The following is a 19824-nucleotide window of genomic DNA, read 5'->3' as shown; positions in this document are numbered from 1 at the left end:
TCACTCCACCCTACTATACATGCCTTATGCGGGTTCGTTTAATAGTCAAGTTAAATGCTTTTTGTGTTCCTAACGAAAAAACAAGTATTGGAAATATATTTATAAGCATTCTTGTGAACCGCGGCGGTGTTACAAAGATTGAAAATCACTGTTCCAAGTTCTTTAATGTTCTTTGAAACGCAAATTCATTTATTTTGATTCGCTCATGGCGCAACTGAACCAATGCCACTCGTATAGGACTTCTCAACCATTCGTCGTATGCACAACTTATAAAATTTTCAAAATCAGCCACAACACTTTTATTTTCACTTCAAACATCAGGTAAACAAGGTCCTTCCAAGGACACCTTCATCAAATTATTAACGTGTTCTGGAGTGAGCCGGCTCCGTTCTGATGTTAAAATTCTATTCTTTGTTGAAGATGATCTCTCCACTGAAGCGGTACCGATTGGAAGAAGCACACGTTTTGTTGCCAGAGCTAACAAATTAGGAAATATAATGCATTTATGTTTTTCACAGAAAAGTTTCAATTAGAAATCCCTTGAAGAAAGTTCTTCTTTCCATCGTTTGAGAGTTCTATGTTCAAATAGGACTTCTCCGCACAAAACATGAAATAATTGTGAAAAATTCCCTATTTAGGCTCGGATCACGGTAGAAGTTTGGGGAGGTGTTACTGGAAGTTTAGGGGGTGACACCTCTATTAGGGGTGTCTGGTGGAATCCCCGACTAAAAGCAAGAACGAATCAGATCATTCAGAGCGCGTGAGTCTGATAGAATTAGCCAATGATACACTTAGCTACTGCCAGTAGCAGACGATACAGTTAGTTACAACTCTAGCCGGTAGTGTCGCAGAGTCACTTTTGTTGCATTGTGGGAACGATTTGAATTTCCATTAGAAATATAGGGAGTGGTTCATCAGGGTAATCAGTGGGCCAGGCGGGTAATCAGGGGACCAATGAACACTTAGTGTACATTGACGCCGAAAAGAAGACAAAGTCTTTAACAGTAATGTTAATTATCAAAAAAACGCCTTTTTTGCTGTCGTTCTCAAAACAAGCAAAATGTAGATACTTCCTTTTACCTTTGGGCTTCCGCAGGCTTTTGGCAAGATATTATTGATCTTTGATCCTATGCAAGAAATTTTCGTGGAAAGCTCGCCTAAGTCTACATACAGTGTGGTAATAAGTTGCTGGTGACTCATTCTACGTAGTACGTATTACCTACAACTCTATCAGCCACTGAATCTTCAGGAACGTGGTCTTCACTATAGTTTCTGTTTTGAATTGCACCATCACTTGGAGCCGGACTTCCCAAAGTGTTCAGCTTTAGATGTTTTTTTCATCTATGCAGAAAGTTAAATCTTAATAGTAGTGCCATGGTTATCTGTTAAGATATTACAAGACGTAAAGTATATGGACAGTTCTTTCCTTTATTTTCACTATTTCTGGTACAATCTGTTCGGATGTAATTTAATATTAAGGCATAATCAAAAGAAAATAGTAAAAATTTCAAAATGACTGAATAAGGGTGGCGTTAACGCTCTTCTATCATAGCCATCACCAAGACTAACTGATTTTACCTGATATGTTACAGATACCTTATGCCACGTGGTGTAATTAGTTTCAAGGAATGACTGTTACAGTTACAACAATTTGTCAACAGATGTTACAAATCTTTCGGAGACATTCGAATCCCTGTACGATCTCAAGTAATTCGGATCCTATGTTAAGTTGAGGTTCAATCTCATACATCCTCGACACTGAAAGGGGTGTTAAACCGATCGACCGAAACGATGGAAAGAACTAGGTTACTTACTTCACATATGTAATATTTTACGTAAGGGAGCATCTGTAATACTTTACCAGAACTTGGCAAGTTTCTGTATCAAATGATATGCTTTATTTTACTCTGTCCCTTTCCCTTTCTTTCTTGAGCTTGGAAGTTCCTGATGGAATAATCAATTATTCAGTTAATGTACATGTTCTATTATTCTGTTTCTTTTATTCCTTTTCTTCAATTTTAGCGACAAAATACGTAAGAGCAGACGAGTTTTCAGTGAAGAGCAAACTATTGAAATATATTTTTCCAATAAATCAGAGAAAAAGGTAAGACAATTTTCTCTTCTAAATTACATAAATAGTTTGTTTACAGTATGTTTATCCCTACTATAAACAGTAGTTACTTTTGATTAAGTGAATGTGAGGTTTAGCATTAAATTTGCTTGAATAGTCAGAGTGGCGATGAACTAAATGAGTACCGTATATTTTTATTTGAAATCATCATCCTAGCTAACTGCTATCAGTTCACTGCTGGATGAAGATCTCACCAACGTTTCTCCACAATCATCCATCTTGGGCAATTCTTTCCATGTTACTCCGCAGTGTTTCTTGATTTCGGCACACACCTTGTATGAGGACGTTTTCTAGTTCTTTTGTAGTCTCTTGGTATCGAGTCAAGGTTTCTTTTATCCATCGGGCATCGTTTCTTCTTGTAATATGTCCAACTCGCTGTCACCTCAATGCCTTTATTTTCATGACATAAAAAATTATCCGTCACTCCTGTCATCTTTCTGATCCATGTGATTCTTTTCCTATCTTTACGAGTTGTTTCTAACATACATCTCTCCATGCTTCGTTGTGTAATCTGCAGATATCGAATATCTGATTTTGCTAGTGTCCACGTCTCCAATTCATATGTCAAATAAGGTAGAATGCATTCATTGGAAATTTTACACTTTAGACATATTGGGCGGTATTCAGAGATAATTCGTTAATCGAAGTTTAGTCACAGACTAGTTAGTAAGCATACTAACTCTTTACTAAGGAAAGTGCACTTTTTGGTATTCAGAGTCTACTTTGAGTACAAGTAAAATATTGATTTGGGTATGATTAACTTATAGAACCCCAATGCATCGGTGAGTAAAATAAATGTGGCAACTACCGAAAAGTAGATGAGCGCATGCGTAGTCTGTAAAAATGAAAATACATGAATTACGAAATACGAAATGTTGTGTCGCACGCTAAACCGTGGGTAAAAGATTAGTCTCTGCTCTAGATTAATTAGTCACATGTGATTAACTTCGTCCAATACTACGTCCTAATAAGAGACTCTGAATACAATTTTGACAGCCATCCGTTAGTTAACCACGTAGTATGGTGTTAATCAAATGTCAAAACAACTCTGCATAAGGCCCATTGGTATTTGACTTTTCAATATGAAGCTGTTCCCTCCGAATGTACTCCAGTTCAACTAAATATGCCCGTTAATTTGTTCTTTAATGATGTCACGCATGAATTTCTTCTCTCCCAGATAAGCGTAGGTGTTCACTTCTTCTAATTCTATACTTTTCATCCTCAACCCTTGACTTCCATGCGAAATTGTTGAACACCACATTAGTCCTTTCCATATTCCTTTCCAACCCTACTTCATTTCTCTTCAAATTAAGTTCTCCTATCATATCTTGCAGCTCTGAGTTGTTTGTCGGGAGAACGATGCCATCAGCGAAATGAAGATGGGTCAGATGCTCCCCCATTTACATTTATCCCTTTCCAGTTGAGAGGTCAAAGCACATACTTAAGTAGGTTCGTAAGATGTTTGGGAGAAATAGTATTATCCTATCATAACGCCGTCTCTATTCTTGTGGTCTTTATACAGGCAGACCGTTGGATTTTTGCACTGGTTTGTTTATACACATTATGTATAACTTTTATATGTGTCTTCGACACAGTTTGATTTAAGAGTGTATGTCATTACCGAAACGAAAGCTTTTTCATAGTAAATGAACGCAGCATATAAGGGTAATTCATACTCGTTTTACCCTTCTATCAGTTCCCTCTACTTGAATATGATCTAGTGTGATGTAATCATTTCTAAATCCAGCCTGCTCTCACTTTTGGATAAAGTTTAATTGTTTATCTTTAATCTGAGTGTGAATACTTTCGGAGATTGCAGCGAGTAGGTTAGTAGATTTATACTTACAAAGATCATATTTGTGTCCTTTCTTACGCAGCAGAATGATCACGATAATTCTTTACTTCTCGGGTACTCGACTGTTAGTAGACATTTAGTATAATACTAGGACCTTTTTTGCTTCTTCACCAGCTTCATCTATGTCTTAATGTAACTCTAACTTCCCCTGATGACTTTCCTTGTTTCGTGCTCATTATAACATACCCAACTTGTTGCCGTAGCAGGAGTCTGGTTCCTCTTCGTCTTCGCTTGCTTTCACTTCTGGTTCATCGCTTGAATATGTTGTACTTGTTGTAGAATAGATGAATCTCTTCTAGTATATCTTCGGGGTTTCTAGCGGTTGTGCCATCTCCTTTCTTTAGCGCTACAATCTGCTTAAATTTATTGTTAAGGCTCTGTTTTATATTCTTAAGACCTTTATTGCCTTCAATCGTTTTCCTTACGAGATTGCTGTTGAACTCTCTTACATCATGGTAATGCATTTCCGTATTATCTTGCAAACTCCCACATACCCCATTTTGGATGTAGCACTGTCATTGTTAATCTAAAATTCTCTTCGTTTCTTCGGATATTCTCTCCTCATTTTTCTTCGTTGTAACACTACAGAACATTCCTTTCTACTCGTTCCAATGCATTATACGGAGAAATTCTCGGAAATTTTGGGTAGGATCTCGTATATTTCTCATTCTAAATAAATATTTAACAACTACATGTTTTATTTTCATTCTGTAAAGCAGTGTAATTTACGATTAGAAATATACGAAGTGCTATCCGAAATTTCCGAGAATTTCCCCTATTTATTGGAATGAGTACAAAGGAAATAACATTGTATTTTCATATTTATGTCTACTGGTTTATAATACGCTCGAATGCAGTGTATTTTATTACAACACATATATGTGTCAAGAATATTACGGGACCTTATTCCGTACCAGCATTTGCAAAGCGTAAGACAATGCAATTTTTTTAAAAAATCAATTATAGCTACTATTTCTATTATCGCAAATTAAAACACAAATTTTGCGTTGCGTTGTCGCAGACCAATGGAATATCTGATCTCGTCGTTAATAAACTAGGGATGCCAATTTTCTGCATAATATTTGATAATCTGATTTGTCACTCACAGTCAATACAAATTATTTTTGCATTTTCAATAAATCTTAAAAGCAGAAATAAGTTTTAAATAAATAGAGAAATTGTACTATTAATATAATAATGCTAGAGAAAATAAGACACACACAAAAAAGCTTGAAAACTAGAGCATAGGATGAAATTAATCGTATCTTTCTACAATACTTCCTCGGTATCTGCTGCACTTGCCACTGTTTATTCAAGCTTTACTCTATTATGTCTCTTTTACGCTTATCAGTTGTTATATCAGGAATAATGGTCTTACAAGACAAATACAAAGCATAACACCATACAAGAGTCAGAAAATAATGCAACAGATTTAATAAGCTGAGGTTGCACAGAACGTTGTCATGTGTCTTCTGTATTAACACTTTCGATCCTACGCCCGAGTCAGACTCGTTTTGTGTGTTTATTCCAAAACGCCGGAGTCCGAGTCTAACTCGTTTTTTTACGTAATAGCCCCTACATAACTTATTATGGGTTGCGGTCGGCTGACGGCCGTATTAAATACTTACTGAGACTCAGTTCTTGAAAAAATACTATTAACCTGACATCCAGCAAAGAGTAAACGAACTTTTGCAGCCTGATTGTTGTGACCAACTTTCTGCGTTTGACTGCAGCACGTTCGATAGTGGAATATTTTGTTTCGCAAACTATTTAATTTTTCAGAAGTTGTCTTGTTTGAAGCAAGTAAAATGAATATGGAAGAAATATCAAAGATTTCAGAAGAGTACAGTTTAGATCGCGTTCGGAAGGTGAAATTGATTATTCAGATTTAGATCCTGATTTCGAAATTTAAAAAGTATATGAGTACATTAGCAGTGCCGTGCCGTGGAAAATCAGAGCCCAGGCCGAGTATACGACGGAACCAGTGGCGGCCGGTGGATTGTGGTTTCGGGTGTTGCAGTACGAACGAAAGAGACAGAAGATATAAAGTGGATTCATTGACTAATCAGCATAACTTTAGATGCAAATGCAATGTGACATGTGAAATTAAATCAAATTCTGCTTTTAAAAAATAAAAAATGCAGAATATTTTATGCGATTAATCACCTTAATTAATCAGTAAGTTCATTCTCCTCTCTTTGATTGGAGCAAATCTATCTAATACATGCTGGTTGAACTCGGGTATTCTTATTGCCAGGTCTTTTTCGATGGAAAGCATAACCAATGGTGATAACCTTTCTTGGGACATTCAATTCCTTGAAAGGGTCAATTCTTTTTCATTTAGAAAAATACTTTTCGTCTTTTGCTGACGCCAAAGATACAGTTAATATTAATTTCGGAAGCTTTGTAGATTCACTAAATATTTTTCTAGATTATTGGGAACGATTCATTCTAGCAAACTCAGTCCCTGGCAGTGATCCGAATTCCTCTTCAGCGTTGACTGAAGAGAGTTCGTAACAGAGATTAGTGTTATAAAAAATGTCCATTGTACACACTTTATTCACAGTTTATTCAGTAAAATTTAAAATAAATTGAGGAAATGTATTTAGTGCAAACAACATTAGGTACTGTCATAAAACATCCTGTAAATTTAAACAGGATTTTTTTTTTTTCGAACACTCTCCTGAATTGCCCTTTGCTTATTTTGTCTAAGCCTTAATTGCAAGTTTTTCCTCAGTTGAAAGCTGGTCAATGTTTTTTTGTAAGTTATTTACAGAAGTCACTGTATACAATTCATTCAGAATTTGTAGGTTATTTACAGAATTAAAGCACACACAATAAAATTAAATCTAATAAATAAAAACCAAAACAGTGATACAAAAGAGGTACTGGTATATGAATTCCGAATATTACATATTCATACGTCAACATACACACATGTGCGTAAAAGAAAAAACTACATTCCAAATCATCCGTCTTGATTGTTACGCAATGCACGATGAACACAATATACTTCCACATGAGGCGAAACAATGCTTATCAATGTCATATGTTCTGGAAAGGAAACCTCGAAACCCGCCAGATGTAGGATCAGCATGTATACCTAACAGAAGGTAAAAGTCGAAGAACATCAAAACAAACAGCATTGCCAGTTTTAGATTCAGAAATGTGTGTTGGGAGGGGTTCGATACGTCTATGCAATATATACCTTTCTTATTCTGCATCCGAAAAGACGATAAGTAATAACTGTCACTTATATTCTTAGAAAAAAATGATAGAACAATTGTTTTTAAGAAAAGAGCGAGTACATGATGAGGCATAAAATAAAATATTTAGCCTACATCAATCGTTTCTCTGTTAAACAAGTATAGTTCGTTAGGAAAGTCTACAAATGTTAGTCAAGTTTCGAAATTTTTGGGAGGTATGGACCCGCTGGCCCCCCCTCGTGGCTACGCCCCTGAGCATTGCAAACTAGTCCCAAATTCAATGTGGCGTTCTCCATCATACACTTTTATGTAGAAATTATCAAGAGTATAAAATATACTTATTTTATAAAAGAAATATGTATATACTAAAATACTACGCTATCCACAGAGGGGAAGGCGGGCGATTCTACATACTGACCTATTAATATTTGAATCACAAAGTACTATGGAAGAAGCCTTCATTATCAATATAAGCTAAGAATTAACTTGAAATGCGGGGCTATTTTCATTTGTTTTCTGCTCTACTAGATATTTTCTTTCTTATTTTGTAATTCTGCAATCACTTTTTTAAATTGTCATTATATTGATTTGCTTCAGTATGGTCCTGTAATTTAAAAATATGAATGCATAAAAACAAATTCCATTTGTTAATTGATAGTGAAATAAAATTTAGAAATCTTATTTAGCGCGAAAAACCTTCTCGTTCATTGGAAATCATGCTGTGTTGCAGAAGCACTGCAACGACCAATCCCTTTAACTTCTGAGATAGGGGAAAGGAGACTTAACATTTGCTCCAATTCCCGCGCTGAAGGAATCTGGTCGTTGCATGCTCGCTGCAACACAATATAAATTAGAGACTCTGTGACGGATTATTTTTCGCTTTTTAAAATGGATTAACGGAACGGACAGTTACAGAAGTAAAAAATGTGTTATTTAAAGTGTATATATGAGAGTATTAAAAAGTATTTTCCTGTTCTTTACTACTATTGATAATAATATTTTTTTCTTGAAATAATTTGGTCGTTGCGCAACGCTGCAACACTAACATTAGCCGCCACTGGACGGAACCCTCCTTCCCGTACATATGAGTGAAGTCGACAAACCAGCCGCGAGGCGCCACCATACTTGGCGGGAAATGCAAGAAAATTTTAAAAAATAAACTCTGCTTTTCCTTGATTTTGAGCAATTTTTACAGTACTACTTTTCCTTCCATTCTTTTTCTTTCCGATTTGTGCGCCCCCTACATCGGCGCCCGGAGCCGTCGCCTCGCTCCCCTCCCATGGCACGGTACTGTACATGAGTATACCCATATAAAAATATTTGAACGAGGCCCATCCAGAAAGTAACTTTCCCACGCGTGCCGTAGCTAGAAAACTGTATATGGCGCGTAGCGACTGCGTTGTCGTGAGAAAGTAAGGTCCTAGCTTGGCGCATGCGCCAGTGGAACTTTCCTAGTAGTCTCAGAAGCGTCGTAGCAGTGGTTGAAGATGGAAGTGGTTTCCTATTCCATCCCCAGCCGCGTGTGAAGTGCGAGACGTTATAACGTTTTTGAATGCACAGACCATAGCGCCGATTGAAATCCATCGTCAGTTGTGCCAGGTCTATGGACCTAACCTCATGAGCAATCAGATAATGCGTTGTTGGTGTAGACAAATTTCCAGCAGGACGCTAAAATGTGCATGATGAGGAGCACAGAGTGAGGTCAACCGTCATCACATACGACCTTGTGGACCTTGTTCGGGAAAGCATCATGCAGAATCGTCGCTTCACAATAACGGAAGTCAGCGGTCAGTTACCGCAGATTTCCCGCTCCTTATTACACGCCATAGTCACTGCTCGCACTTTACACGCAGCGGCAGTATTGTTTTTCTATTGTAATTCTTTTTCGTTTGTTCAAAAAGTACATGTTTCAAACAGCAGTGTAGCGAATTACCTCTTCTTACACACACACACACACACACACACACACACACATATATATATATATATATATATATAATAAAATCGAAAGTCCAAAAACTTGTTAGCAATGTTTTATTGTGCAATTATTTAGCAATGTAGTATATTAAAAAAAGGACCTAAAAACCCCAGGATACTGGAATAAACAAGGTCAGATTAGCCCAGGATCGAAAGTGTTAACCCTTTGTTGACGTTCTGACCACAATATTAGAGACTTTACGGCATTCTGTTATGCTTAACCCTTAGGAGCTCTTGGCTTTTTGGGCTATTTTTGAGACTTTCAGTCAAGCAGCTACTGCCAGGAGCGTCATTTCAGACTTTGCTTGGGGGGGGGGGCAAGACCCCTTGATATAAGTAAAATTTCGCGTTTTTCATTGATTTACTACTACTCTATTGAGAAAATCTATATACATCTCAAACTCAGGGGGGGCAAATGCCCCTCCCTGCCCCCCTAAATGACGCCCCTGGCTACTGCATCGTCACTATTTATCCTAGGATCATGGTTCATACCTCATTCTCTTCAGAATAGAGCTGGCTTTCAAATGGTACCACTTGCATGCTCATACCATATACCAGAAGCGGGAAAAAAAAGTCAAAGTGAAAATTTCGGAGGGAAAATTTTTTTTTCTCGAACTTTGGCCCCCCTGGACCCCCTGTGTGATCGTAGCCATCTAAAAAAAATCTGATAAATAGTACTTGGTATACTGAATGTGTGTGCCAAATTTCAAGTTTCTACCTTGAATAGTAAGGGCGGGAGAATTTTTATCAAAAATTCCCACAATGCCCCAAATCACCATAAAACACTATGATCTCAGGGAAAAAAATTCCTGAGACATCCCTAATTACCCTAGGACTATAATCCGCCAATCATTCTCTTCAGAATAGAACTGTCTTTCAGTCGGTACCATTCACATGTCTCCATCATGTATCTAAGGCGGGAAATTCCTGGAAAAAGGGATTTTTGGGGCAAAATTTCCCTTTTCTCAACTTTTGCCCCTCTGGACCCCCCTGTTTTTACGCAGAAATCGGAAAAAAACTTTTGGTAAATACTACTCGGTGGACTGAATGGTTGTGCAAAATTTCAATCTTCTAGGTGAAAAAATAAGCCCGCCAGAAAAAAGTTCCCTACCATGCCCCACTTTTACCCTATACAGAAGTATATTTGGATAAAAATTCACTGAGACGGCCCTAATTACCCTAGAATAATAATTCGACCGTCATTCTCTTCAGAATGGAACGGCCTTTCAGACGGTAGGACTCACGTGGTCCTATCGTGTATGTGAGGCGGGAAAATGACGAAAAACGGGATTTTTGGGGTAAAAATATCCCTTTTTAACCCTTTGCCCCTCTGGTTCCCCCCCCTGTTTTAACACTGACATCGGAACAAAAAATCTGGTAAATACTACTCGGTGAACTGAATGTTTGTGCAAAATTTCAATCTTCTACGTTCAAAAATAAGCCCGCCAAAAAATATATATACCGACAATGCCCCATTTTTCCCTATATAGAAGTATATTTTTCAAAAAATCCCTGAGACATCCCTAATTACTCTAGAATAATAATTCGACCGTTATTCTCTTCAGAATGGAACGGCCTTTCAGACGGTATGACTCACGTGGTCCTATCATGTATATGAGGCGGGAAAATGACGACAAACGGGATTTTTGGGGTAAAAATATCCCTTTTTTACCCCTTTGCCCCTCTGGTTCCCCCCCTGTTTTAGCACTGACATCGGAACAAAAAATCTGGTAAATACTACTCGGTGGACTGAATGTTCGTGCAAAATTTCAATCTTCTACGTGAAAAAATAAGCCCGCCAAAAAATAATGAACATAGGCTTAAAAAGGGAAAAAATACATTTTAAGATTATGACGTCATCACCTCCCATGTCTGGACGCAGGACGGTCTGAAACCATACGTAATGTCTTCTACAATGTCTCTGGACTTGAAAAACAAAAAAAACCGGACGAAAAAGCTCAAATAGAAGAGAAATAACGCAATGTACCATGAAAAACGCGTATGGTACAAAATGTACCATAAGATCCCAAAAGGGTTAAATAACATGATGTATGCAGTTCGTTCAAGCAGTTTACCCATCTCAAATGAAATAGCCAAGCTTCTGAATCGGGCTATTAAAACTATATATTACTAAGTTTCATATTACCAAGTAAGCATAATCTATTTTTCTTTATAGGTGTCTTTTCAACACCCGGATATAACTTCAGTTCCATTGAGCAGATTTATAGTTATACCTGAAGCATCCTTGGTCACAACTACAGTCAAAATTCACAATGTAGAAGCTAGTAATGATCTTCGTTCAATTCACATAAATCGCAGACAATGTATCTTTGCAGATGAATATGATGATAATCAACAGCAATGCAAGTTTATTCATTCTTATTCTGATGATATATCGATGACAACTGAAGAAGGTAATTTTTGCTTCAACATTAATTCCAAGAGAAAGTAGTATTAACAATACTTGATAATAGAAATGTAATAAATGGCATTAATGCTTTGAGAACTAATATGTGATAAATGAAATGCTTCTGTGGTAACTACAAGCTTTGTTGGTGCTTCAAAACCTTTAATTATGGAGTAGTTTTTGTGTAATCATTGCACTAAAGCTTTCCCACTTAAAATTATGATGACTGTGAGAATTGGGACCATAGATTTGTAAAATTTATAGACGAAATACATTACTTTTAGAGAGGAAAGTATAAGTAATAAAAATATATGGGACAATGTTAAAAGAATATAAGGCAAACCGTATGCTTTTAACCACGTTATAGTTCATAAGGAGGCCATGATAAAATGATTTACTATGTGAATACAGTGATTTAAGTAATGATTCTAACTATGATATTCTATGGTGTTCAGGTGTCCAGTAATATGAACAATGCATTGTGTTTCCCCTATCCTCATTCAGATGCACACTCACTGTTACTGGCACATGTGCTCCCTACGGACGCATCCGTGCGCAAAACCACTTGCTTTGCCTGGGCCGTTCACATGTTACGTAACGCTATTATGACAAATTTTTACGCACTCCCTCCCATAATCATACTTTGTAACGCAAGCCCGAACTCCTTTCCCCTTTTGTCATGTAACGCTTTTTTATTTTTGTTTCTAACCAATTTTGTTTATTTTGGGAGTTATTACAATAAAACTAATTTTAATGGCAGAACTTTTAATTACAAAATATTTGTATTTGGAATAAATTTGTAGTATATTTTTCGACAACAAATCAAAGTATTAAAAAGTGATTGTACCGTAATAATATTTTAACGCCATAAGGTTGTTTAATTAACCAGTCGTAATTCTTCGATATTACATATTGTCATTTTAATAAGGAGATCGCACACATTCTTTTAGGTCATCGATGATTGATAAAAACAAGGTACTGCTGGAAGATGCAGGTAAAATAGGATCCAAAGAACTGACATCAGCCTCTTCTGCCGGGATCCAGGATGCTTCTTGTATTTGAAGTTCTCCAATGTCGACGATGCAAAGATCTTGACCGCAAATTCGACGTGACTGCACACGAGGTGGAACAGGAACATTTCGTTTGTGAACAAACTTTCGAGCATCTTCTTTGGACTTTGGACTTCAGTTCACCTATTTTCAAATTCTTCTTGTCCTAAATCAGTTACCTAATATGTGAACAACCCCTTAAATACAATTCTTACTTTTAGTGACCACCTAGCAAAGGTCAGTTGGTGTTTTAAACACTATCGTAGTTACGACATACGTATGTCCGCACGTTGTATTTGTAGAGGTTAAGTCCTAAAGACAATTTGCACCCTGGAATTCAACCCCTTCCATAAAAAATAATTTATAAAATACTAGGAGTCGATTTCGTTATGAAAGAAATACATGAGTCACGAATTCATGTATAGTCCCATAAACTGGTACCGCACCGTTAAAATATCATGAACTTTTGCTCTCGAGTGTAAAAGGTAACAGTGATTGAAGAAATTATTCATTTTATTCCTTTTTACCTTCCTGATTCCAGTATGAATGATATGGTACGTACAAAGCTTGTCAAATTAACAATCTTTAAACTTGCAGGGAGGCGGCGTCTGCCGTTTCCATCTGGCTTGAAACCACCAGTATCGCCATTAACCCGTCACATTAACCCTTCACTACCGCCTTTAATCCTCTACTCTTAATTTTGCCAACAACGTATTGCATTCATAGGCGGCGCCACAGAGTGTGCAGTGGGTGCAGCTGCACCCACATTAACTTCGATTTTCAGATTTCCTACAATAATCTTTCCTATTTTGTATATTTATTACTTCCTGTGTTTGGATATATTTGAGTAACTTCTTAAGTCTCTCATAAGTTACTTGCAATCATACAGTGTTTTTCTAGTTTTTTTTAAAAAAAGTAAAACTTAGGGATTATTTTTGAGATCTTATGGCTTAATAGTGCAGAGCGTTCTGGTAACAATGTTAAGATGTGTTGTCCCGCCCTAGCCTACAACCACATTACCAAAATCCTGGCGCCGCCAATGATTGCATTGGTATTTATACCCTGAAAGTTCCATACCAATACATGCTTAAAACAGAAAGTAAAACTTATGGATTATTTTTGAGATCTTATGGCTTAGAGCGTTCTGGCAACAACGTTAAGATGTGTTGTCCTATCCTAGCCTGCACCCACATTACCAAAATCCTGGCGCCGCCTATGATTCCATTGGTATTTATACCCTGGAAGTTCTATAACAACACATGGTTAAAACACAAAGTAACTACCTTTGGCGTGGGAGACCCGGATTCGATTCCCGGCGGGAACTCATGTGGTTCGGATTCCACCTTAATCAGTAGGTCCACGTCTCATATAGCCTCGCTGCTGAACGGGACGTAAAACTCAAAGTCAACTCAACTCAACAAAGTAACTACCGCTTTAGCGTACTTGTATGTTAATTTAACACCGAAGACATGGCCTTCCGAGCATATCAGAAGTAACTAGTAATTGCCAGTGAGAATTTTTAATTGGATTTTATTGTGTACAACAAGCAAAGCTTTCCGCAGTATATTTGACATTTTTGCCAAGTAACGAATAACGTAACATGTTCTGCTGTAATCCGTCACGAAAATAGTTCTGTAAATTTATGAACTGTCTGACAGCAGTTACATGAGTAGCAGTGCTGCCACATGTTGTTCTTACGTATTAGCACATGAAAAAAACAGATGAGACCAACAGATGGGAGAACAGTTCTCACCAGACGTTACCGAACTCTTACCGTCATTCAGCGGTCATTCGTCGAAAAGTCTCTATAACACCTTCTGGCGGAAAGACGACAACTGCCATCTAACTTTCCAACGACGGTAGCCGCTTCGCATCCGCTTCGAACCGTAAGCGGATCGATGCCGGCAGTCATTTTTCCTTCACTTCGGCGGCTGTCCGCCAAAAACCGACGGCGGACCGATTATAGTTGGCGGCACGTTCCACAGGAGGATATTTGCTACACAATCTGGAGATTAAGGAACGAGACATATTTTCATTTAACGTGTAATAAAAAAACGATCTATTGTCTGTTAATGTCACATCATCATATCCGAAACACTGTTATAATGAATTCTGTGTTTCCTGTTCAAATTGTTTCACACACTCAGTATTAAGATAAATATTTAAGTATTTTCAGTGAGTTTTTATTTCGAATAAAGTTCAGTATTCAAGCTAGTTAACAGGAATAAGTTTCGAAGCTAATGGATGAGAAAATATAAGTTATATGTTGTATCATTACGCTTTCTTTTTCTGAATATCGATTACTGCTTTGGAGTGTAACATTGTGTCTGTAAATTGGCCACACAGTAATGTACTAACAAGCAGGGCCTAACTAGGAGGGAGCAAGAGGGCCACGTACCCTGGATACGAAGTTGGTGTGGAGCCTAAAAGGGTGTACATTGAGGGAGCTCCGAATTTTGTATTTGCTACGGATGACACCAACTCTAGTTGCGTGACTGGTAAAGACGTCAGATGCAATGTTACAAGTGCGCAATGGCTCAGACAAAACTAAAAGAAGTGTGAATATGAGTTTACTTTCTGTTGTTAACGAAAAATTGTTATTTTCGTCATCATTATATCTCACATAATTAAAAACTTTTACAGTCGAGGAAGAGAGTTCAAGTGTCTCTTGGATCTATCAACAACAATGTATGAGACTCTGTGATGAAGACAACATAGTGGAAGTTCATAGGACAAAAGAGACGTAAGTGAATGACATTAGCATAACCTTAGACAAATGATTTTGGTGGTTAAAAGGTTGGATAAAAATAGGTTACCCGGATTTATTACACCGTTTTATACCCAATTTTATCCAGCTACAAAAATGAATAAACAAATGCCAATGTCACCAATGACCTAGAGTATTAGAACTAATTAACCCTTTCGGACCCAGGTGGCCAAAGTGGCACACAGTGGCACATCTTTCACTTTTTTTTTAATTCGCTCCTGTGTGGACACTAATAGGGATAATATTTTTGGTCAAATATGGTTGGACCATAGTTTATCATATTAGTTTCTTTTTCTTCTGAGTGTCAATTTTCCATCTCAAATTTCAGACCAAAGTCAAAAATTTGATAATTTTCGAATTTCCAATTTTCTTCTTTTTCCATGTAGTTTCCTTCGTTCTAGAGAGATTTCCTTAAGACTTCTCAGGTAGATACCTCGGATAGATACCTGATTGTTGACATCAATTGGACCAGCCCGCGCGCACTGTTGCCAACTACGAAGGTTTAGAATTTCTCTAAATTTGGGCAAAGAGTCGAAATTTTGGAATTTTTTGTTTATAAATCCGTACTTATACATCCGAGCGCAAGTCAACTTACGTCAGTCGTTTTGGTCCTTGCTGAACAAAAATGGTTACAGATCGTTACAATGGGGTAATTAGGAGGCGCACGAAAAATTAGTGTATAGGTTCTAACCCTTGATTTTTCTAGTTTTTCCCTTCTTTTCTTTGTACCGTAATCTATTTTTTGTAATTACAAACTTTGTTTCTTAAATATCGCTACGCTACTTGTAGGTTTTATTAGTGATGTACCAATGTTTATTTTAAGATAGTTCGCGTCTGTAGCAGTGTTGCTAGCCAAAAATAATTCCGATTATAGGGGAAATTTTGGAAACAATCCCTTCTTTGTCTCTATTACTTCCCTCTTGTTGGCTATATTCGAACAAACGTACCACTGTCTGAAAGCCTCGTCATTAGCCTACACAACACACCATAAAAGTTTCAGTAGGATAATTAGGGGAAGTAGAATTGACGTTTATAATAAACCATGTTCTAAGAAAATTGTGAATTTCTGAGGTAGAATGAGATATTTTTTGACATGATACTTGTAGGATATTGCCATGATACTTGTAGGATATATTCATGGGGTACTAAGGTTTATTTTCAGATAATTTTCCTCTGTCTGGTGGGAGTGTTTCCAGCCGAAAACAAATAATTCCCGATTTTAAGTGAAAAATTTGGAATATTTTCCTTTTCCATCCTCTATTATATCCCTCTTGCTCGCTACATTGGAACAAATGTACCACTATCTGAAAGCCTCCTCTTTGGCGTATAGAACGCACCATAAAAAGTTTTAATTAGGGAAGCTATAGCCCCGGCATATCCGTTGATTTTTGCTTCTGAGGCGTAAAAAGTGTCAAAATTTCATGTCTTTGATGACAGAGAATTTTTTTCTTTCTCTCTTTGTATGGCAGCCAGCGACTTCAGGTTTTCACTGTACCATGTTGACACATCAAAGGATGTTTCTAGATGACTTGGACCAATGTGACAACAGTGGTGCCAGCTACAAAAAATCTTGAAATTCGGTTAGGGAATTTTTTGTATATTTTCATCTCTACATTTCCCTCAATAGTTTCCCTCCCGTTGACAACACTGCAATGTAACTTACACCAAATAATAGCCACATCCCTCTTCTAAAAAACAAGGCCTTAACCATACCAATCGGTTAAATGTTTTTGAGCAATAAGCCACTAACTGAAAATGTAGGAAAACGCCAAAAATGACTCGAGTCCGAGGCAAAAATCACACTTGCTATTTATGATAGCACAATCTCAATTAGTACAGTTATAAGTAACACGTTATGTCCAATTATCTAGTTATGCCCAATTAACTTTTCTGTATGTACAGAACCACATCTCGTATGTCCTGAATACTTAGAAGGGAATGTAAAATAAACAAGCCTGACATTTGTAGGATTTCCAGTCACTAATGATGCAGTCACTAAGGGTGATAGGTGCGTTTCAATGACTTATATCAGGACATGCTAAATCGTCTGTAGATGATTATAGAAAGAAACCATAGAGCCTAGAATATCTCAATGACAGTTTCAAACTGACGGCAGAAGTTCCATACTGAACATATTGGGGCCTCAATAGTAATGAAGACAAGTGAGAAACTTATCGTATTACTAGTGATGCAATTCAGATCTCATGGACATGTGGTTTGGGCGCACTCAAGAGATTATTATTTTCTACTTCTACCTGTTTACTTTCCTTTACAATTAAAAATAGGATAGAATAAATTAAATAAAATTAAATATTACTGTCCGTTTCAGAGTAAAGAACATATGTCGCTCACTTATAGACCGCAGTATGGGATAGCAAATCCAAGACAGAGGGAAGTGGAGGGGATACGTAAAGAGGGGTCTGCATGTATTCACGGCATATTGGCAACGGAAAGAGAGAATTCGTACCGAGCTTGTAAAATTGCTCGATGAACGAAAGGACGAAAATAGCAGTAACTTGTTACATAACACAATTGGAAAAGCACTAACTGGAAGTTTGTACGAAGCAGTTTGGACATTGAATTTCAGAAATATTTTGCAATTCAGCCGATAAAAACCTTCAGTACCAACAACGAGAACTTTAATAGTTTGAAGTATATATATAATACTAATATGTGAACTACCCAAAAATATATATTTCAGAATCCTAATGTACTCACGCAACAATTTTTATAGAGGGAGTTTCGGGCATATAATTTGAAGTACTCACCAAGTACCTATATAAAAATTGTTGCGGAAGTACCACAGAATTCTGAAACATGCATATTTGGATAGGGCACATAGTAGTTCCTAAGTAAAGTCTTAACCCGACTACGGTAAGTCGCATAGTTTTGTAGCTATGGACCTTTAAAGTTCATTTTTTCATGTTTTCGGCGGCCTATAACACCGAAAGGAAGCATTTGTGCAACCAGGTTGGTCTATAGTTTTTGTCTATAGTTAGTAAAGTTGAATCGCTCTTACTCCTTGCTCCTTTGTTAATCGCAAGACCATACTTATATCAAAATTTCTACAATAAAAAGAAAAAATATTTATTTTAAAATATTATAAAACTTCACAAACAACCAAAACAAAAATAATATGTAACTCATAACAATATGTAATAGAAAGCAATGAAAGGTAGTTCAATAAGTACAATGGATTGGTTAGTTCAAAGCAACAATATAATTCAAATGTATGACTCGTTCTGACAACCGGCAACTATCGCATTGCCTTCGAGAATAGTGTCATGAATCGATTTACACCTGATTGGCTAAACTTATAGAATAATCAGTCGGACCAGAGGTCCTCTACTTTCCTATTGTTATTTCTAATGTAGAGAATTTCAATTGGGAAGTCCGCCACGAGAAGGAGCTCTACTATTTCCGATAAAATCTACTCTTATGATCTTTTCTCCTTAGTGTAGAAATTTAGCTGGCAACAGTAGGTTGAAAAGCAGAAACAAATTTCTACTAGCAATCATTCTATGAATTTACTATTATCAAATATTAGATAAAGTAATTCATGCTACATTACTAAATGATCAAGAACTGTCAGACAATGATCACTTCCCAAATAGTTTGTATAAAGGGAAATAAAATAAAAACTAAAAATGCCATTTAAAATTTTTTCTAGGTATCCCCAGTCAGGTCAGGCTCATGGAGTTGTGACAAAGGAGTCCATAACTGCAGCAAATAGGTTTATGCAGGAAAACTGCCATGTCATCTTGGATAAAATTGCTTCTTTACTGAATATGAGCTTCGGTTCAGTACAACATATAGTGTATTACGAACTCCGCTACAGAAATGTGTTCCCCAGGTGGGTTCCTCGAAAGCTGACGCAGGAACTAAAAGACTGTCGGATTGACACATGTCAAGAGCTGCTGAGGCTTTATGGAGAGCAGGGTGAGGATTTTCTAGTTCACATTGTCTCCTGGGATGAAAGTTGGATGCACCATTTTCAACTGAAGACGAAATGTGCAAGCAAAGAATGGCAACAATCTTTCCCACCGAAACCAAAGAAGTTTCGTAGATATCCCTCTGCAGGAAAAGCAATGTTGTCTTTATTCTGGAATAAGAACGGTCCTATTCTGGAACACTATATACCTCTACGTACGACAGTGACTAGTTCCACCTACACCGAAATTCTCAAGAACCATTTGAAGCCAGCAATACGCACAAAGCTGAATGCAGGCTTTTTTTATTTAACATGATAACCCTCATCCTCATTCTACTCGTGCAATCATGAAAACTGTCGACGACCTATGCTTCAAGCGCCTTCCACATCCGCCACACTCGCCAAAATTGGCACCATCAGATCTCCATATCTATGGTTCAAGGAGCATCGTGGAGGGTAGAAGTTCAACTCTGATGAAGACGTCCAATCGGCGATGCATGA

At 37.2% G+C, this 19824-nt stretch overlaps 1 protein-coding gene across 1 annotated transcript in view; it reads left to right on the top strand.

Moving 5' to 3' along the window:
- Positions 1 to 19824, top strand: part of LOC145688962 (uncharacterized) — a 210429-nt gene that overhangs the window by 176888 nt on the left and 13717 nt on the right. Inside the window, exons 7-9 of the mRNA XM_081763125.1 lie at positions 2023 to 2104; positions 11346 to 11583; positions 15269 to 15368. Coding sequence (XP_081619251.1) covers positions 2023 to 2104; positions 11346 to 11583; positions 15269 to 15368 — 420 coding nt within the window. The remainder of the gene's footprint in view (positions 1 to 2022; positions 2105 to 11345; positions 11584 to 15268; positions 15369 to 19824) is intronic.

The sequence above is a fragment of the Thermobia domestica genome, chromosome 7 (genome assembly GCF_964235325.1).
Source record: "Thermobia domestica chromosome 7, izTheDome1.hap1.1, whole genome shotgun sequence".
Lineage (NCBI taxonomy): Eukaryota > Metazoa > Arthropoda > Insecta > Zygentoma > Lepismatidae > Thermobia > Thermobia domestica.
Note: the sequence above shows the minus strand (reverse complement) of the source record. Positions and strands in the feature narration are given on the sequence as shown.